This window comes from Pipistrellus hanaki (assembly GCF_964339955.1).
Source record: "Pipistrellus hanaki genome assembly, chromosome: 18".
NCBI lineage: Eukaryota > Metazoa > Chordata > Mammalia > Chiroptera > Vespertilionidae > Pipistrellus > Pipistrellus hanaki.
In genome coordinates, this window is record NC_140520.1 from 12,189,541 (window position 1) to 12,210,822 (window position 21,282).

Here is a 21,282-nt window from a genome sequence, read left to right on the forward strand (position 1 = left end):
GCATCTGATGCAGCATCTCATCCAAGCCCCCCATTTTTCCAATGAGAAAACTGAGTTTCAGAGAGGCGGAGAACTTGACCAAAGCCCAGAGCTTGTTAGAAATGGTAACCCTCACCCTAGCTGGTTTGGCTCAGTGGATAGAGAGAGCGTCAGCCTGTGGACTGAAGGGTCCCTGGTTGGATTCTGGTCAAGGGCACATACCTGGGTTGCAGGCTGGATCCCCAACAGGGGGCGTGCAGGAGACAGCCAATCAATGAATCCTCTCTCATCATTGATGTTTCTCCCTCTCCCTTCTTTCCTGAAATCAATAAAAATATATTAAAAGAAATGATAACCCAGGTCAGAGCCCCTGGTCAGTGCTCTGCCCAGAATATCCTCAGGCCTTTCCTGGAATAGGAGGCACATTCTGCACGTACATCCCCAAACCACGCAATAGCCCCTCAACCCTGGAGCTGATGGTCTCTGAGCCCAGGTTATCCGCATAGGGACAAAGGAAAGATGAAAGGAAACAGCTGGAATCGATGCCCTGTTTCCTGCCCTGGAAGCAGGAGTGTGTGTGTGTGTGTGTGTGTGTGTGTGTGTGAACAGAAAGGGGAAGAGCACTGAGGGAATACCCTTTGGAGCCATTGGAGCCAATGACTAGAAAGAAGGGGGGCTGCCCGGTGGTCAGGCCTGTGAGCCCAGCTTCTCCAGTGCCCACCTCTGCGGCCAGTGCCTGAATGGAGGATGGGGAGGTCCACGTGCACATGAACCATCTGGACTGTTTCTGGAAGGGACGGCAGGGACCCAGGAGCCTCTGCCTGCTCGGGATGGAGACCACTCCTTGTCGTTCCTGCGTTCTCTGCAATGGCCAGGTAAACGCAGGCTGAGCACTCCGCCTTGGGGAGGGGGTGTGGGGAAGGGTTCTGGCTGGGAGCGGGGGAAGGAGAAAGGAGGTGCTCTGAAGGCAGCGAGAACCCCCAAAGCACGTGGGTCCTGCCATTGTGGGGCCAGGGCACGGAGAGGGGGGCTGCTGCCTCATCTACCACCTGCCGTTCGCTCAGGCTCCCCGCCGGCCTCCCTCGATCACCAGTTCTCCCCTCAGTTCCTCTCCTCTCGGACCGGGCAGCGGTTGGGAAGGGTTTGGTGCTATCTCCAGCTGTTCCCGTGACAACCCCCCTGCCCTCCATCATCTCTCCCTGCTTCCCCAGTCCTTCCCTATCCTTCTTCCTTCTCTCCCCGCTTCCCCCCAGCAATGGTCTCTCCCGCTGCTGGGAGGCATGGGTGGGGGTGGGGTGCGGGTGGAGGCGGGGCCGGGGAGTGGGGGGGCAGGTCTGCATTGCCGCTGCCCCGGGTACCCGAGCAGTCGCTGCTGCTGCCGCCGCCGCCGCCGCCATCCCCGCGCACGGCCGGCCAGGCCCCCTGCCCTCACCCGGGATTCCCTAACCCGGGGGACCCAGCCCAGGTGAGACCCCTCCTCTCAGCCTCTCACCCCCACCCCGCCCGGGGCTGAAGCATCCTTGCCTTGCAGCCATTTTACCCTCCTATGCATGGCTGATGGGGAGGGTGGCGGTCCCCGATTTAGGGGGAGGGATGGGTGCCGGCTTGAATGGACATTTATTTCAGTTGCTGTGCTGATTATAATATATATGGAGAGAGAGAGAGAGAGAGAGAGAGAGAGAGAGAGAAGGAGGAGGATGTTTTTCTTTACTCCCCTCCTCCCCCCCTCAGATATTGACAGGGTGGGGGGTTGTTAGGTGGAATAGGGTTCCCTCGAACTCCAATCCCCGCTCACCTTGGCGACTGCCCCCCCCCCGCCCCCCTTGATAAATGACCTTGGCTGAGGCCAGAGAATGGATGCTGCCTCAGTCTGCTCGCCTGGACTTGGTGGGGGGTGGGGGTGGGGGCAGGGGAGGAAGGGCAGGTGAAGGAGGGAGGGAAGGGGATGAAAAATGGAAATACTGGGGAGGCAGAGATGGTAAACTACCAGGGTTGGGGTGTGGGTGGCTGGTCTGGAGGCAGTTGCTTCCAGGTTGTGGGGGGAAGAGGGTACTGAGTGATGGTGGGCACTGCAGGGCCCAGGGTGAGGGGAGGCGCTGAGAATCAGTTCAGTCAATTCTAGGGGCTCCTCCCTTACAGCAGAGCAGCGGTGGGATGGGGCTGGGGTGGTGGGTCGTCACAAATGCTGATAGAGAAGGTCTCCGTGCCTGTGCAGAGGTCTCTTCCTTCGTCCTGCCTCTCACCCCTCCCTCCGTATTCCAACGTGTGCATTCTCAGTTGACAACCTCCCCCCCCCCCTCCTCAGAAATGTGGCTGCTCGCTCTTCCTGGGGTACCATGGAGGGAGGGGAGGTGCAGCCTCGGCTATCCTGGGGTGGGGGCTGAGGCTCAGTCCTCCAGCGGTAACCGGGAGGGGTGCTCCAGTACCTCACTCCTCCCTCCCGGTACCCCCCACCCCGGATGTTTTGATAAGTGACTGCTCCTTAATGACCTTGTCACCTGGGCTAGGGTGGCCTGGGGAGTCAAGGTGGCTTTGAAAGTCAGGTGCTTTCATGGGGAGGGAGGTGGCCCCTGGACCCTCCTCTTAGCCAGGGATGAGTGAGGAGTCCCAGCCCCCCACTCCTCAACCAAGAATGTCATTTTTTTCCAGCCAGACGAAGCCAGCTGACCTTAAAGGGCTGTGTAACCCTGAATCTTGTCTTCGTTAGCCTCCACCTCTCCGAGTCTTGTCTGTCTCCCTCAGGCTTAGCCACCCTGTGCTGCTGCTGGAGCTAAAAATAGCACCACTTTCTCACCAGCACAAAGAATTTGTCTTCCTTCTCTCCCGACCTCCTGGGCTTGCTGGCCCTGGGGGAGCCGGCTGTGGAGCCATCTCACATCCTGCGGTGGCTCCAGGGGCCTTCTCCACCCTCATGCGCCCTCGGGGGTAAATAGTGCTACAGCCATTGGGTATGGCTCCTGCTGGGCCCATCTGCCTCCTTCAGGGTTTTGGGGGGAGAGCCTAGCTGGGAAAGAAAGAAGAGGAAAGCAAGTTGCCATGCAGTGAGGGGATTCCAGTTCCCTCTCTCTCACTGGGGTGGTTTGGACCCTGATCCACAAAGAAATGAAGATGGCATAGGGGTCACTGGTTCTGGTCATGGTGGCCCACTGCTCACATCTGTCCTTGAGGGGGGATGGCTCTGCTTGCCAGCGCTTCTCTCTGAGCCACATAGCACTGCTTACCCCCTCCCCGTGTGTGTGTGTGTGTGTGTGTGTGTGTGTGTGTGAGAGAGAGAGAGAGAGAGAGAGAGAGAGAGACTGTGAATGAAGGCTGGCTGGGTGGGAGCAAAAGGAGGCAGGATATTTTAGGGGAATGGTCCCTGGTGAGAATCTAGTCCTGTTTGCTCTGCTTTAGGAAGGAAGGAGGGGTCCTCCCAGGTCTCCCTCTGGAGGATGTATTTTTTTTGGGGGGGAGGCTGATGGCCCCCCTTCCATACTGGCCTCCTACGCAATGCGGTATTTGTAGACTCCTTTTCTATAGACTTCTGGAGGAGGAACAGGAAGAGTGAAGTGGGATTAAGAGGGGAGGCCCTGGAGCAATGAGATGCTACTACTAGAGACTTTATTTATTTTTTAAATATATATTTATTAATTTCAGAGAGGAAGGGAGAGGGAGAGAGAGAGAAACATCAATGATGAGAGAGAATCATTGATCGGCTGCCTCCTGCATGCCCCCTCATAGGGATCAAGCCTGAGACCCAGGCATGTGTCCTTGACTGGAATCGAGCCTAGGATACTTCAGTCCAAAAACTGATGCTCTATCCACTGAGCCAAACGAGCTAGGGCTACTATAGACTTTAGTCCTTCCATCTTGGAAGTGTATGCTTGATCAGTCTCCTCCATTCCTAGGCCACCAGTGATAATATCCTGAAGGAAGGTGAGAGCAGCCAGTCATTGCCTCTTTCTTAGCTTTTGATCTGCCCTCTTCTCCATGGCCTCAGGTTCTAGGTCTCCCTTTTTTTTTTTTTTTTTGAGTTTCCCTTTGTTTGTCTAGCTGGAGGTTGTGGGCCAAGCTGCTGGAATGAGATTGAACACAGACAGGTCTCGGGATCGTTTTGGGAGGGTACTGGACAACAGCACCCACAACCTGGGCGAGTCTATTTTGAAGAAGTGGCATTAGAAGAAGTTTAAGTTTAAAAAATTTGGCTCTCAAAAGAAATGTCAATCGTTGTACTGTTGATATCTGGCTCTGTTGGTTAATGAGTTTGCCAACCACTGCCATGGATCTAGTCTCCAAGGTCAAAGTAAGGGGGTTTACACTGAATGACCTGCAGTTGGTCCCAGCAGTCATTCCTTCTTAGCGAATGCGAGCTTGGTCCATCATGGTTCAGGTGGGGCTCTGGGTTGACAAGAGTTCTGTATTGGACTTCTTTATTTTTATTTATTTATTTATTTATTTATTTATTTACCATCTTAAGCCTTACAACCTCTTTCTTCTCCTTCTTATTTTTAGATCTCCAGAGGTGCCTGGGAGAAGTAGGCGGCTTTTCCCGAGTTATCCTGGCTCCCCAGCTTAGCACCCTCAAGCTGGCTTCCCCTCTCCTTCTCACTCCCCTCCTCCCCCTCTCCCTCCCTTATGCACCCAACTGAACTGGGTGTGGGCCACACCTCTCCCCCCTCTTTTCTTCTCCTAGACACTCACTGGCCACATCCTACTCTGTGCCACACGTCATCAAAGTAACGGGGAGAAGGGTTTTTCTGACGCCACATTCTTGGGCAAAAGCTGAGTCAGGAGCAGGGAGTGGGGAGACCTGTCATGGAAGAGGGCTTCAGAGACCGGGCAGCTTTCATTCGTGGGGCCAAAGACATTGCCAAGGAAGTCAAGAAGCATGCAGCCAAGAAGGTGGTGAAGGGCCTGGACAGGGTCCAGGACGAATATTCCCGCAGATCCTACTCCCGCTTTGAGGAGGAGGATGATGACGATGACCTCCCGGCTCCAGCTGATGGCTATTACCGCGGGGAAGGGGCCCAGGAGGAGGAGGAAGGTGGCGTCTCCAGTGACGCCACAGAGGGCCACGATGAGGATGATGAGATCTATGAGGGGGAGTATCAGGGCATCCCCCGGGCAGAGTCTGGGGGCAAAGGCGAGCAGCTTGCAGATGGAGCACCCCTGGCTGGAGTGAGGGGGGGCTTGAGTGATGGGGAGGGCCCGCTTGGGGGCCGGGGGGAGGCCCAGCGGCGGAAAGACCGGGAGGAACTGGCCCAGCAGTATGAAACCATCCTCCGGGAGTGTGGCCATGGCCGCTTCCAGTGGACACTCTACTTCGTGCTTGGCCTGGCGCTGATGGCTGACGGTGTGGAGGTCTTTGTGGTGGGCTTCGTGCTGCCCAGCGCTGAGAAAGACATGTGCCTGTCTGACTCCAACAAAGGCATGCTGGGTAAGACACATTGGGGGTGCTCCAGCCCCCATTCTGCTCCCAACTCTGTGAACACCCCATGCTCCTGAGAACTCCTGTCCACCCTCGGACCCTGCTCTCAAAATATCTCCAGAGGGCCCAGGGTTCCTCTGCACTTTCCCCTTACACACACCCTCCCCGTGGACTTGGGTCACAGTGAGGTTGTTTTGGGGGGGCCCTCGGGGAGGACAGATGGGCTGGGACTTGGGCTGGTGGTTGGGAGGGGTCACAGTGGGAGGGACCCTATTTAATGTTTCTTCAGAGCCTCTCGCTATCCTGCTCCCTTTCCCTGATTGCGGCAACAAAAAGTCAGTATTCAAACTCCCTAAGTGATATGGGAAGGATCAGCTTGGGGTGGGGGGAGGAGGGGAAGAATCCTAGGCCTGCCTCCAGCCAGAGAAGCTCTTGGCCAGTCTTGGGAGTCAGGGGCCAGTGAGTGGTGTTTCCTATTGGGGACCCTGAGGACGTAGACTCCCAGACTCACTCAGAAAGGATCTCCGTCTTGCTCTGCCGCCACGTTAGCATGAGCTATTGGGGAGATTCCTTTTCCCCTGGGGCTCTGCTCAGGCGTGGGTAAAATGTAGAGTCTGGAGTAGATGGTTTTTAAGATCGATTCCAATTGTGAATTTATGAATGAAGAAACAGGAGAGTTTTGGGAACAGAAGTACTGGAATTATAAGGATTTTGTGGGGAGGATTTCCTGGGTGGAGTAAAGGACTGGAGCTCTTTTCCCAGGGAACATGAGAGAGATCGCCTGCTACTTTGAGGGCCTCAAGGCAGAGAGGATGGAGGAGTTCCTGAGTGGGTTTAGGAATTCGCCTCATTCCAGGCAAGCCAGAGATGGGGGTATTGCATGTCTGTGATAGCAAGGAGAGAGAAGTAACAGTGAGCGAGAGAGAGAGGGAGAGGGAGAGAAGAGAGAATTCTGGGTTTCTCCTGTATCTGGATTCCTGCCTTTGAACCACTGGCCTGCAGAGATGGCCTTTTCATCTTTGCTTCCACAATTCATCTTCCCTCACCTGCTCTCACCTCTGGGTAGAATTAGCTTTTAGAAGACCTTCGAGCCCTTGATCCATTCGGTTGCAGTTTCAGATCATTTAATGTTCAGTGAACGGAAACACTGAGTGGGTCTATGGACTCATACCCTTCCTGCCTCTTCCTCCCTCCAGGCCTCATCGTCTACCTGGGCATGATGGTGGGAGCCTTCCTCTGGGGCGGCCTGGCTGATCGGCTGGGTCGGAGACAGTGTCTGCTCATCTCTCTCTCAGTCAACAGCGTCTTCGCCTTTTTCTCATCCTTTGTTCAGGGTTATGGCACTTTCCTCTTCTGCCGCCTCCTTTCTGGGGTTGGGTGAGTGTCCACCTCCTAAGCCCCTGGATAAATTGGGGGCGCTGGGCTGTGGTCACTGTTACATCTCTGGGGCCCAGCACAGTGCCAGGCACACCAGATGCACGTGAAGTATGTATGAGTTGAATGATGTTTCTCCTCCCATCATCTTCAGGCCAGCTTCTCCCTGTCCAGGACCCCGTCTGCTGCCTGCCCAGAATGCCATTCCACGTCTGTTCCGTTCCTGAGCCTTCCACCCCACCCTTTAGTTCCACTCTGAGCCTGACTCCATGAAGAGGCCTAGTGGTCTCATCCTCACATCTGGTTATCTGTGGACCTTTCCCAGAGCCTACGTATTTCCTGCATTTGACAACCTGAACTATGACCCATCCTCCTCCTCCACTTCTATCTGCATGTACTTGCTCTTTGTTTTTATTTTTTTATTTTTTTGGTTTTAAAAAATATATATTTTATTGTTTTTTTTACAGCCAGGAAGGGAGAGGGATAGAGAGTTAGAAACATCGATGAGAGAGAAACATCGACCAGCTGCCTCTTGTACATCTCCTATTGGGGATGTGCCTGCAACCGAGGTACATGCCCTTGACTGGTATTGAATCTGGGACCCTTGAGTCCACAGGCTGATGCTCTATCCATTGAGCCAAACCGGTCAGGGCATGCTCCTTGTTTCTAAGCTATTTTCTGGTCTGCTCCCTCATACCTGCTCTCAGACTCTTCTTTACCTTTTTCCTTTTCCTTTCCCCCCCCCCCCCCCCCCCCCCCCGGGGGTGAGGTGGGGTGGATGAGGAACTTTCCCCTTTTCTGTAATTATCTTTCCTTCCTTTCAACTCTGTAGTATCTTCAAGATTCAATGTTTGTCCTCTCCCTTTTCCTGAGACCTGCTGGCCTCCCACCTATACTGCTTTGTACCCAGGGTCCCTTGCGTGCTTGAAGGATGGTGGTGAGGGAGTCTGTTGGGCTCTAGGTGTGAGAAGGAGTCCAGAAGGGTCTGGACAACGAAAAGGACTGGGTGATCCAGAGCACTGGGGCAGGAGATAAAGACTAGGGCCATTTTCCAATGCTGAATTCTTGCAATGCCCTCCAGGATTGGAGGGTCCATCCCCATTGTCTTCTCCTATTTCTCGGAGTTTCTGGCCCAGGAGAAACGTGGGGAGCATTTGAGCTGGCTCTGCATGTTTTGGATGATCGGCGGAGTATACGCCGCTGCCATGGCCTGGGCCATCATCCCCCACTATGGTGAGCAGCCCACAGGGAATGCACCCCGATGGTCTCCCTCCTCTCCTGTGCTCCCCGTGGTGGGGACCCCCAGCCAGTGGGCTCTCTGCTGAGTCTCTGCGTGTCCCTGCCAGGGTGGAGCTTCCAGATGGGGTCTGCGTACCAGTTCCACAGCTGGAGGGTCTTTGTCCTGGTCTGCGCCTTCCCTTCTGTGTTTGCCATCGGGGCTCTGACCACACAGCCCGAGAGTCCCCGCTTCTTCCTGGAGGTGACTGGGCTGGGGCTGGGTGGGGGATAGGGTATCAGGGGTCCTGTGTTCAGACACCACTGTGGGTTTGGTTTGATCCTATAGAGCTGCCTTCCTCATAGGGCCCACACTGTTGGATTTTATCTTACCTCCTCTAGAAGGGTTCCGTGGGTGGAGAACCAGGGGACCTGTTCAACCCTGAGTGGTTTAATTTTAAACCACTGACTCACAGCTCCAGAAAAGTTCAATCCCTCCCCTTCCCCCTATCCCCCCTTCCCCAATTCTCCCCTCCAACTATATCTTGGTCCAACAGGTTTAGGACTGTCTGACTACATGCTTGCCCATCTCATCCTTTGCTTGTTTTGTTTCCTTTTTTATCATTGTACCAAGGGATCCCTAGGACCTATGCTTGTATCTATCTCCTGGACGGCCCCCACTCTTGCCCAAATCTGATTATAACTTGCTTGGGACTCTTTTAAAAAGTGGGTGATGGGTCCCCCCACAGGTCAGGGGTTGGGGGTGGGGACGTTTTTGTGTCCTATGACTCCAGAAGCCCCAGGGCCAGGGAGGACTAACCTGGACCCGGGGATTCTGTCGGCTCTAGAATGGGAAGCATGACGAGGCCTGGATGGTGCTGAAGCAAGTCCACGACACCAACATGCGAGCCAAGGGGCATCCCGAGCGAGTCTTCTCAGTAAGCACAGTCCTACCCTTCAGTCCCCCACGCTGCGGCACCCCAACCCCGACCTGGCCCCTCTCTGGATACCCCAACCTTCCTAGGCATCTCTGACAACACTCTCCCAATGACATCTTAGGGTACCCTATCCACCCCTTCCTCCCATTTTGATAATGTGGGAGAAACAGACCCCTGGAAGGAATTGGGAAATGCAGACTAGGTGACTGCTCACTCCTTCTCTCGACCCCAGGTAACCCACATTAAGACGATTCATCAGGAGGATGAGTTGATTGAAATCCAGTCAGACACAGGGACCTGGTACCAGCGCTGGGGGGTCCGGGCATCGAACCTGGGGGGGCAGGTAATAAGGGATTGTATGGTGGAGAGAGAGAAGGAAGTGGGAGGAGTGGAGAGGAAGGCAGGGCTTGAGCCTGCGTGTGGGGTGATAGTAAACTGAAGGGAGGCGTTAGGGTAGAGACATGGGGGCGTGGGGGTGTTAAAAGTTAATGCGGCCACTGTCTGACTTCGTTGTATTTCGCTTAGGTTTGGGGGAATTTCCTCTCCTGTTTTGGTCCAGAATATCGACGCATCACTCTGATGATGATGGGTGTGTGGTTCACCATGTCCTTCAGGTGAGAGGTGGGTGGGGCAGATGGTATGTAGTGGGTGTGATGGTGTGTGGGTTGGGACAGAGATGGATAAAATGGAAATGAAGGGGGCAACTAATGCAAATAATGAGGGAAGGTGCTGTTCAGATTCCCTCTGATCCTCCACCTCGTTCCTCTACGCCAGTGTTTCCCAAAAATTCTAGTTTAGCACTTCTTAGTTGGGATTCAGGAATCTGTATTTTAACAACTCCACCAGGTGATTCTCATCATGAGAGAAGTTTGGGAAACACTGCTCTCCGTCATTCATTAATCCAACAAGCTTGTCCTATAGGCTGAACAGTGTTAAGTTTCTGTTCTGTCAGGTACTGTGCTGGGCTGAAATAAATGCAGTCCCAGTCCTCATGGAGTTTACATCTTGGGCAGGGAGCCAGACAAAACTAGCATAAGGCAGTGTGATGAGTACCACGTGGGGGAGGGGAGTGGGGAGCACAGGAGAGGGGTTTCCCGGCCCAGATCTGCGTTCTGAGGGATGAATGGGAGTTAGGCTGAGGGTGGGTTAGGGAGGATGTTTTAGGGCAGAGGGAAGAGCAAATGCTTGGAAGAGAAAGAGCTTGGTGGGAGGGTTAGAAGAACCACTACAGTTGGTGAAGGGAGGAGAGGTGAGAGGTAAGACTGGAGCGGTGAGCAAGGTCCTGAGGTGGGCCGATCCTCGATTTCCCCCCTCATTCCGGACTGACTGCCTGGTTCCAAGCCCTGAGCTCTGTCTGATTCCATCGCCCTTGACTCTCCAGTTACTATGGCCTGACTGTCTGGTTTCCCGACATGATCCGCCATCTCCAGGCGGTGGACTACGCAGCCCGCACCAAAGTGTTCCCTGGGGAGCGGGTAGAGCACGTGACCTTTAACTTCACCCTGGAGAACCAGATCCACCGAGGGGGACAGTACTTCAATGACAAGTATGTGGGGACCTTTATGCCGCACTCTCCTCCTGTCCCTCTTCCCCTGGTCTCTTTTATGAACCTGGGAGTTTTGTGACGTGTTTTTTTGGGCAAAGATCCGGGGTTTCCTCCTCAATGCCCCAGCTTCCCATTACTTCACTGAGGGAACGAGCCTTGGAGGAGGGGAGGAGGAGGAGGGGAAGTGCTTCTCACCATCCTGGTCTTCCAGGTTCATTGGGCTGCGTCTGAAGTCAGTGACCTTTGAGGACTCCCTGTTTGAGGAGTGTTATTTCGAGGACGTCACATCCAGCAACACATTCTTCCGCAACTGCACGTTCATCAACACCGTGTTCTATAACACTGGTAAGGGGGAGTGGCCGGGGGCTGGCAGACCAAACGGTTGGGTGCACTTGAGGAGGGGTTCCTCTCTCAGGGTTGTTTTTTTTTTTTTTTAAACAGTTCAATGTGGTGGTAATAATTCACTTTTGAAGAGGGCAAGAATCATTCAAAACAGGGTCCTTGGGAAAAATAAAAACAAAAGAGATATTTGGCGAGGAAAAGGTTGGAAATTATTGCCTTAGTCCATTTCTTTAACAGGGATTCTCAAACTGTATGCACATGAAATGCTAAGATGGTTAGACTGGGTTTCCCACCTCTAAATGGAGTCCTGGGTGAGCTTTTCCCACTTTGCAGGAAAAGATAATGAATAGGACTTTCAATGGTCTTAATTTTTTTTTCAGGTTTTTTTTTTTTTTTTTTAACCACTGCTAATAGCAAGGCGGACAAGAAGAATCAACAAGAGGCAGATTATTTTTTCATTTTTATTTTTCATAAGAGAACATTTACTTGGAAAATCACAGAGGTAGAAGTAATTACTAGAAGAGATGGGCTTAGGAAACAAGTTACAGAGGCAAAGGAAGGGCCCTGGGAGCTTAGAAGCGAGGAAGGTAAAGGTGATGTGCCTGAGAGAGAAGGGGGATGGGAGAGGGGAGAAAGGAGATGGAAAAGGCTTATATAGACCAAAAAGCCGATTATTGATTAAAAAACTTGGACACAGTCACACTGTTTCATGTAATAGACTATGGACATTTTCTGCTATAAAGATTAAAAAAAAAAAAGAATACTAGTTCCTATGGTGATGTTATTTGATATTTTGCAATAACTGCTAAACTCCACAAAGGCAGAGCCTGCGCCTGAGCCATAGCAGTAGCAGCTTCCTTCCCCCATTTGACACAACTGCCCGCCTGTCTTGACCCTTCCCCCAGACCTGTTTGAGTACAAGTTCGTGAACAGCCACCTGGTGAACAGCACGTTTCTGCACAACAAGGAGGGCTGCCAGTTAGACGTGACAGGGACGGGCGAAGGTGCCTACATGGTGTACTTCGTCAGCTTCCTGGGAACGCTGGCTGTGCTTCCGGGGAATATTGTGTCTGCCCTGCTCATGGACAAGATTGGCAGGCTCCGGATGCTTGGTAAGGGGAGGGGCTGGGTGGTGGTGTCAGAACTGATTAGGGTGCTGGGGAAGAGCTTAGCCAGAGAAAATTCTCTCTCTTGTCTTCTTCTGCAAGGGGGTGGGGGGTGGACCGATGGGGAGGCTGTGGGGGCCTGCTTCCTAGGGTTTTTATCAGGAAGACAATGATAAGGGAGGCTGGGAACGAGTGAGGAGCCTTCCTTTGGGGTCTCATTTCGGGCTGCACTCAGCACCAGCTGATGGGACAAGGTGGGTAGTGATGGGTTCCACGGTGGCCAGGCTCACACTGCTCTCCTTTCCGGTTCCAGCCGGCTCCAGTGTGATGTCCTGCATCTCCTGCTTCTTCCTGTCTTTTGGGAACAGCGAGTCAGCGATGATCGCTCTGCTCTGCCTTTTTGGGGGGGTCAGCATCGCATCCTGGAACGCGCTGGACGTGTTGACTGTTGAACTCTACCCCTCGGACAAGAGGTAGTTGGGATGTGGTGGGGGCAGGACAGCAGGGTGAGGGCACAGAAGGAGGGAGAGGAGTGGGGGGAGGAAGAGTGGGGGGAGGAAGAGGAATGGAAAAAGCATCTTTTGGGGTAAAAGGATATACATTTCCATTGAGTTTCTCCTCTAAGAGCTGGTTAGCTTTGAATTCACTCCTTGAGATCTTAACTATTAACCTAATTTTCCGTTTCCTTACCCCTTGCCTCCCCTCTTACCTGTATTCCCTGATGTGTGTCCCTCCCCTGATCTCTGTCCTCCTCTACCTCTTGGACGTTGCCTGCCATCTCTCCTTTACTTCCTCTTACCTGCTCTCCCCCCACAAACCCTCCCTGTCTCCTTCCGGTCTGGCCCATTCCATGCTGCACTGGGGGACCCCTGAGCAGGACCACAGCCTTCGGCTTCCTGAACGCCCTGTGTAAGCTGGCCGCGGTGCTGGGGATCAGCATCTTCACGTCCTTTGTGGGAATCACCAAGGCCGCCCCCATCCTCTTCGCCTCTGCTGCCCTTGCCCTTGGTAGCTCTCTGGCCCTGAAGCTGCCCGAGACCCGGGGGCAGGTGCTGCAGTGAGGGGCGCTCTGGGACTTTGGGGGTGGCAGGCACACTGTGAGACCAACTCCTTCCCTTCCCCGGCCCTGCCATCCTGGTCCCGAGCCCTCACTCGCCATGCCCATGTGTGGTGTCTTAGCCTTGTGTGTGTGTGTGTGTGCGCGTGTGCATGTGTGTGACCCCGTGGGCAAACACTACAGGGAAGGCCCCTTCATCCCAGTTCTGGGATGCAGCTCCACTCCCCACCTCCTATCACCCTTGACTTTGCACAAGAGAAGGCTTGGCCCCTCTCTTCTCCCCAGGGTTAGTGAGGGGGAGGGGGTCTTCGCTCTTCTTAGCTCCAGGGTCTCCAGAACAGGCTTCCTGCCGTCCCCCTCATTCCCTCTGCCTTTGCCCTGGTGAAGTCTTGGACGTGTGGTTATGCTGGGGGCTGCGGCTTGGTGTAGACCACGGACCAGAAGAACCTGATCGGAAGAGTCAGAAGGGCCTGCAGTGCTCTCTCATGCCTCCTGTTGGATGCCGGGGGAGTAGCAATAAACCTCAGACCCCTAGCCTCCACTTCCCCCTCCACATAGGCTGTAAGTAAGAACCTGGATTTTATGAAATCAGCTTTCTGATTCTTATTTATTTATATATTACGTTCTGAAGCAGCTCAGCAGGACTGTGTGTGTGTGTGTGTGTGTGTGTGTGACTGCGTGTGTACACTCTGTGTATGTGCCATGGGGTGGGGTGTCACTATACTGTCCTACAATACAAGCCAAGGGTAATTTCAGCAGACACACACAACCCTGCCTTCCTCAGTATCTCCCCTAGTCCTGTTTCTGGGCCGGCCTGGGAGGGAGGAGCCCCAGGCCAGGCTGGGGTGAGTATGGTCCAGGGAGATGAGGGTACCTTCCTCAAGAAGCACAGGCCGCCTCTGGAGAGGCTCCACTCACGATAGCACAGATGGTTACAGCACGCAGCTCCCCCCCCCCCCCCCCCCCCCCCCGTCCCCTCAGTCGGGGATCAGGGGAGGGAAAGAAAGCTGGCAAAGGTCAAACCAGCAGATCAAAAAGCACAAGAGCTGGGGCAGGGGCAGGAAGTGGAAAGAGGTTGGGTGGCAAACCAGGAGCCCCTCATGCAGGGACCAGAGCCTCAGTTTCCCCATCTCAGCCCTTCCACACAATAGCCCCTGTAGGTTAAGCTGCCCCTGCCCCACCCCACGTTGTGTGGCTGCTTTTTTTGGTGCCCCCCTCCCCACCAGTGTAGCTGTGATGTGTTGTAGTTTTTAGCTGTTTGTAAAATGTTAAGTTAAAAAGAAAAAAGTGAAAACAACAAAAAGAAAATCCAAACTCATCCTCCTCAGGCTGCATCTGGTGCCCCCACCTCTATGGCCCCCCCCCCCCCCATTTTATACCCCTGAACGAGGTGGCGACTGTTTAACTCTGTGCTCAAAGGACTGCCTTCTTCTCCAGTGCCCCGTGTACGAGTGTGTGCCCTTCCTCCGCCCTTCACTTGCTGGATGCAGCCCTCTCTCCTGCACCCCCGGGAGGGACCCATCCATCTCCCTTGTTCTCCTGGGGAACCCTAAACCCAACTCTATCGATGTGAAAAATGAGATGAAAAAATATCGATGAAAAATAAAAACAACCAATCCTTAAAATCCAAAATGACTATGCCTGCTTCTTTGCCTCTCTGCTCTGCCTGCTGGAAGGGAAGATGGAGAGATGGGAAAGGCCCTCTTCTCCAAAATGAAAGCCAGAATAACATGAGGTATCATACTGGTTTCCTCCACTGGCCGATTCTGATTTTCCCATTTCTACGGATGGAGGGCCCTCTCAGTCTCCCAGATGTGAAGACTTGGGGTAATGTCCTTCAGCTCAATAGCAAAACTATAATAATAATAATAATAATAAAATTAATAACCTGACTTAAAAAATGGGCTAAGGACTTGAACAAATATTTCTGCAAAGAAGACATACGAATGGCCAACAGGTATATGAAAAAATATGCTCAATGTAAACAATCATCAGGGAAATGAAAATCAAAACCACCAGATAACAGCTCATACCTATCAGATGGCTATTACCAAAAACTCCCCAAAAGACAGTGTTGGCAAAGATGTAGAGAAACTGGAATCCTTGCACATTTTTGGTGGTGATGCAAACTGGTGCTGCTATGGTAAATATGGAGGTCCCTTAAAAAATTAAATATAGAACTACCATATAATGCAGCAATCTTTTGTACTTTTAAGTCATCCCCAACTAAGTCACCTCCCCCATGAAGCCCTCCCTAACTACCCTGGGCGTCAGGCATCTTTCTTCTCCCAAGAACGTCTGTAGCACTGATTCAATATGCAATTAATAACACAGCAACACACCTCATATGATAATTTCTCTTTTAATGTATCGGGTTATTTCTGCTCATCAGATCCGGTAGTTCCTTAGTCACAACTGAACATAAAGCGAATGGGCAGCTTTTCCTGAACAGTCCAGGGCAAAGGCAGTAATGAGTGATTCTACTCTTTCCTTGGGTTAGCTTTGATCTGAAAGGAGTTGCTGCCTCCAGAGAATAACGCATAGGCTGGTTGGGTGAGGGGCCAGTGATCCTCTTCCCTTACAAATATTGGACTGAACTAAAGGGGAGAAGGTCCCAGTAGCTTACTCTCACCCAACCCATTTGGATCCTGGCCCTCGCTTTCTGGGGTTCAGGGGATTCCTCGAGTTTTCTTGCTCCCACTCAGGCAGGGGGGGCTCGCGTCCAGTTGGGGGTTCTCTCTCCACTGGGCAGGGGTCCGCGCCTGAATGGCCAGCGCATGGACAGGCCCAGCTAGCTCCTCGGCCAGGGCCGCGTGGACCAGCCGGTGCCGCTGCAGGGGGCTCAGGCCCTCGAAGCGAGAGCTCACCACCGCCACGCGGAAGTGCGTCTCGCTGCCCGGGGGAACCGCGTGGCCGCCGCTCTCGTTACGCAGCTCCAGCACTTCGGGGCTCAGGGCCTGCTCCAACTTCGTGCGGATGACGGCTTCGACGGGGCCTACGGTCCCAGATCCCGCGCTGCTCCGGGACAGACAGACGCGGCCGGCCATGGAGAACGGACGCCTGACCAGCTGTGCGCTCAGCATCCGTTACCCTGGAGACAGAGGCCACAGCAGTGAGTGCGGCTCGGGGCTCCCGCCGGATGAGAGCCGCATCCCTCCACCCTCCGACCCCCACCCCAGCGGCCCAAGGGCACAGCCCGCCGGCAGCTGCGGGAAAGGCCGCCCAGACGCCAGATCCCGAGACCCCGCCCCTTTCCCCTGTGTGACATCGCGGGACTTGGTGGGGGTCGGCCACGCGAGGGTTAGCGGAGGCCGGCGCTCCAGCTACGTCCGTTAATTAGGGGGTTCACAGGACTAGATCGGAGGTTGCAAAAGCAGGAATGTGCAACTCCGGGCTTCCGGTTGGGCCAGCGTCCCCCTCTGGACCCCGGGCTGGGCCCCTTCTACCTTCGGCTCAGCCTTGGCGACAGCGGTTTTGGTTCAGGGCCCCCAAGTCCTGGCGTTTCTAGGCGAAATGCTGTCCTCTTGCCCTGAGCGAGGCATGCTGGGAAATGGAGTCCTCACTGCGCGGCAGTGAACCAGGCAGGTACTACGTGATGCCCCGCGGGCTCACGGGAATTGTAGTCTGATTCTGCAGTCTCGTGAGGCCATCTGAGGTTCGTCAGCAGAGGAACGCAACCCCCTTCTGTAAAGGAAAAAAGCAAGCAAACAATCCGATAAAAACCAAGAAATCCCTGCGCAATTGGGATTGGAGTTATTCAATACATTTCTTTGTCAATCGTGTAGCCCAACTCCTTTATTTTACCCACAAGAAAAGAGAACTCCGTTCCATTTATTGAACACATAGTTACTAGTATTGTGTGCCAGACTAGTTAGGCAGGTTGTGGAATAAAGCAGACCCTGTTCTCAAGGAGTTTACGGAACACTGGAGAAGATGGACAAGTGAGTGAACAATTGCTAAGTGCCATGATAGGATATAGAACAAAATGCCAAATGAGGCATGCCATCCAGATTTAGGGGCAAGGGAAAACTTTGAATAACGAGAAAATTAACCCTGTGGAAAGAGGTATCTAGGAGCAGGGAATGTGTTCAATACATTCTAGATGCTGTGGCATATGTGGGTGTTCAATAACATTTATTGAATGGATGAATGAAATGTATGAATAGAGAGGGCTGACATTATTATCCCTCTTGCAAAAATAAGGGGCAAGCCCCATAGGACCACCTATAATTTTTATTTCTAGTAAAAACATAGTCATAATGATACTTATTATTTAGTGAAGGTTTATCATGGCCTCATTAAGACCTTTACAGGCTTTAAGCATCTAGAGATTATGGTGGTCACCTTATGTGTAATGAAAACAAAGCAAACAACGGTGAATACTAATCTTTAACATGGGGACTGGGATGCCCAACAAAATACCCATCCGACCCCCACCATGATTACTTCAATATTTGTTCATTAGAAAAAATTAATTAACTTTCACATGGGAAATTTATAAATGTTAAGTGTACAGCTTAATTTTATATGTGAATACACACATATGAAGGTACAGAAAAACTCCAGCACATTGGAAGGCTCTGGGAAGTCAATACCATCCTGTCATAGTAGTTGTTATTTTAACCTCTCTCTCACCATAGATTAGTGTTGTCGGTTTTTGAAAGTCATGTAAATAGAATCACATAGTATGAACTCATTTGTGTTGCTTTTTTGGCTCAACATTGTTAGATTCATCCATGTGTGTGGCAATAATTTTATTTGTTAATTTTTATTGTGTAGTATTGCAGTTATATGAGTATACTTGTACATGCTTGTACATTCTTGTTCATGCTGTTTGATGGATGGAAACATTCATTTCTGTTTGGGGTATATCCAGGGTGGAATTGATGGGTCATAGGATAAATCCAGTGTTTGTTTATTTTTAAAATATATGTTTTTATTGATTATAGACAGGAAGGGAGAGAGAGAGATTGGAAACATCAATGATGAGAGAGAGTAATTGGTCAGCTGCCTCCTCCATCCCCCCTACTGGGGATTGAGCCCACAACCGGGGTATGTGCCATGATAGGGAATAGAACTGTGATTTCCTGGCTCATATGCTCAACCACAGAGCCATATTGGCCATGCTCCAGTGTTTATTTATTTAAAATATATTTTTATTGATTTCAGAGAGGAAGGGAGAGGGAGAGAGAGAAACATCAATGATGAGAGAGAATCATTGATTGGCTACCTCCTGCATGCCCCCCACTGGGGATCGAGCCCGTAACCTGGGCATATGCCCTGACCAGGAATTGAACCAGTGACCTCTTGGTTCCTGGATCAATGCTCAACCTCTGAGCTACACCTGACTGTGTTCCAGTGTTTATTTTTGAAATTCCAAATTCATTGGAAGAATTTTTAGGATGCCCCTGCTTTGTTGGTGCCAGGTCTGTTCTAAACCGGGTCAGGCTGTAGAATTTGGGCTATTAACCAGTAAGCTATTCTTTCTCCTAATCCAGAACTGAGCCTTAGGCTCTAGGCCCTGCACTAGGTTCTTTACACTTATTGTAATTTATTCTAATAACTCTGTTATGGTAAGTACTACTATATATTATTTTCATTTAGTTGACAAGTTCCTATTATATCTTCCATCACTCTGGCCACCACAGTCTATTATGTATAGTTGGCATTTGGAGAGTGGTTGTTGACTAAAAGAACTATTTCAGAAATGATGACACTAATTCTCTAAGAGTATTGTCTTATTTATTTGTGCCCAAAACGTTTAACTACCCTAGTAAGAGTCAGGTAGAGGGAATTAAGGACTCCTGATTCAAAGATGAAGACGTGGTCTCTCCCTTGAGGTGGTCATAGAGACCAATGTCAGAGCACAGAACAGAGTGGTGCTGTTACCAGGATGTGAACAGAGATGTGGGTAAACTGCGGCTGTGTGTGTGGGAGTAGGAAAAGCCTCATGAAGGAAGAGGAGGTAATATCTGGGCTGAAACTGTAGGATGAGGAGGATTTTGCAGGTCAAGAGGAGGATGAAGCATTCTAGCCAGAGGAACTATGTACAATGGCGGTGGGAAGGCCTTGCTCCTCTGAATGTGAACAGCTCAGTATGGAGGAGGCTGGGTGGTATTGGGGGGAGGTAGAGGGAAAGGGAAGGGAGAGGACTATGGTTGAATGGTGGGATGGAGCTAAAGTGCAAAATAAATGTTTGATTAACTAGATTGCTTGGGAGGGAACTCAGCTGCCTTTGGTTCAGAATCCCAGAGGTGTTAAGGCAATAAGATCCAGTCTGTTGCTCTGTGATGATGTACTACTTTTATAAATGGCCTGCTCTGTTGCTTTAAAAAAAAAAATTATTGATTTTTACAGAGAGGAAGGGAGAGGGTTAGAGAGTTAGAAATATTGATCAGCCGCCTCCTGCACACCTCCCACTGGGGGTGTGCCTGTAACCATGTATGTGCCCTCGACCAGAATCGAACCCGGGACCCTTCAGTCCGCAGGCTGGCGCTCTATCCACTGACCCAAACCGGTTTCGACTGTTGCTTTTTTTTTTTTTTTTTTTTTTAAATAGCTCTTGTAAGGATGTTGGGAAAGGACCTCCGGGGAGCAATAGACAGTAATTGAGCCTGGGATAATTTGAAGGATATTGGCCTATCTAGACTTACCTAATACAGTTTTATAGCTGGATGGAATCGGAAGTATTGTTTATCTCACTCTAACAGAGGAAGAAAGCAGTGCTGGGTAGGTTAAGTATTCACTTAGCCTAACATCTAGTTAGTGAAGCAGGGTGAATGAAGTGGTAAAGAGCACAGTGTTTGACCCAGGCAGACCTGGCTTCTAATTGTGTCTCAGTAAGTGGCCGTGTGATTTATGGCAAGTCCTTTCACTTCTTATTTGTGAAACAAACAATATATCTACTTCCTGGGTAGGTCCCAGCATAGGACTTTTCACATAATAGTTACATATAATCCCTTTTCTTTTTTCCCTCTCTGTCAGCACAGGGTCACTGTGATAGAAGTAACCCCCCCCCCCCCCCCCCCCCACACACACACACACACAAAAACATCAGAGCCCAGAGAGGGGGAAGTCAGTTTGTCTCAAAATCAGGGCCTTTCTGAAAATGTGAACCTAGCAGGACTTCTAGAGTTGATTAGCTTCTCAGGGAGAGACTCACACTAACAAAATACATAAGAAATTTCTGACTGCCCAGAATGCAAATGTAACTTCTAGAGAGATGCACCTTCCCATAACTGGCTCTCCCCTTCTCAGCCTCATATTTTTATCTTCAAATAGACTAATCAGAAAATTAATTGAGCACGGAATCTGAGCTAAGAGGTGGATAGAGTTCAGAAATAGTTTATCCAGGCTGTGTGAAAAGGCCAATGCTTTCACAACTAGGGTCCCTTCTGTAACAGCCCAATCCTTTGTGTCAGACATATACTTAGAAACAACCATTCCTACTGTAATTGCCCTGTTTTGACTCTATGTGGACCACTCTATTATCACATGCATCTTCTGAAATGATGTAATGGATTGGGTTAGAATTATCTTCAGGTGCATTCTATTATTGAGGAAATAGTACCATCACATTTAATTGAATTTGGGTGTTTCACAAATTTTTAAAAAAATGTATATATTTTATTGATTTTTTACAGAGAGGAAGAAAGAGGAATAGAGAGTTAGAAACATCGATGAAAGAGAAACATCAGCTGCCTCTTGCATACCCCCACTGGGGATATGCCTGCTACCAAGGTACATGCCCTTGACTGGAATAGAACCTGGGGCCCTTCAGCCCACAGGCCAACACTCCATCCACTGAGCCAAATTGGTTTCGGCTGTTTCACAAATCGTTACCAGCATGCTTACCAGAGGGAATCTCTACAGATAGTCGAAATTAGCTAATTTATCTTCCAGAGTTCAGAATTCCTCCTCTTTTTTTTTTTTTTTTTTTTTTTTTAGAGGCATCTTATTACAGAGTTCTTTGTACTAGTCTGTATTCTGTGTAACCATAGCCTGATAGGCAGCATGTACTCTATAAATATTGGATGAATAAGGGTGAAGGTAAAATAGAACATCAGAAAAGGGCTCCAGGAATAGAATTTGTTGGTTCTTTTCTCTAGAGCATTCTATCTTATGTCCTAATGGGATACTCAGGAAAGGGTGGAAATGTGCAGGATGTAGAAGTCCCAGACATGGGAGGCTGAGGAGGAAGAAACAACTTTCAGAAAAGATTTTTATGAAAGATAGATGGAGGACTAGGACTCTGCAAATGAATCTGTAGGGTCCGTTGCTGATCTAAGAGAGGATAATGAGCGTTCAAGAGTACTGTA

General features: G+C 51.0%; 2 protein-coding genes across 2 annotated transcripts; one reads left to right on the forward strand and one right to left on the reverse strand.

Moving 5' to 3' along the window:
* The first annotated feature begins 1,307 nt into the window (after nt 1–1,307).
* On the forward strand, nt 1,308–14,596 carry SV2A (synaptic vesicle glycoprotein 2A). The gene is made up of 13 exons (XM_084865252.1): nt 1,308–1,444; nt 4,471–5,395; nt 6,583–6,763; nt 7,842–7,993; nt 8,107–8,240; nt 8,824–8,913; nt 9,146–9,256; nt 9,439–9,527; nt 10,295–10,459; nt 10,671–10,804; nt 11,707–11,913; nt 12,221–12,380; nt 12,785–14,596. Exons 2-13 carry the CDS (start codon nt 4,774–4,776, stop codon nt 12,966–12,968), a joined length of 2,229 nt encoding a protein of 742 aa, XP_084721378.1. The 5' UTR covers nt 1,308–1,444; nt 4,471–4,773; the 3' UTR covers nt 12,969–14,596.
* A 714-nt stretch (nt 14,597–15,310) lies between these two features.
* On the reverse strand, nt 15,311–16,537 carry BOLA1 (bolA family member 1). The gene is made up of 2 exons (XM_084866563.1): nt 16,411–16,537; nt 15,311–16,055 (listed from the first exon to the last, which is right to left on the reverse strand). Exon 2 carries the CDS (start codon nt 16,045–16,047, stop codon nt 15,634–15,636), a length of 414 nt encoding a protein of 137 aa, XP_084722689.1. The 5' UTR covers nt 16,048–16,055; nt 16,411–16,537; the 3' UTR covers nt 15,311–15,633.
* Between the last annotated feature and the right edge of the window lie 4,745 nt (nt 16,538–21,282).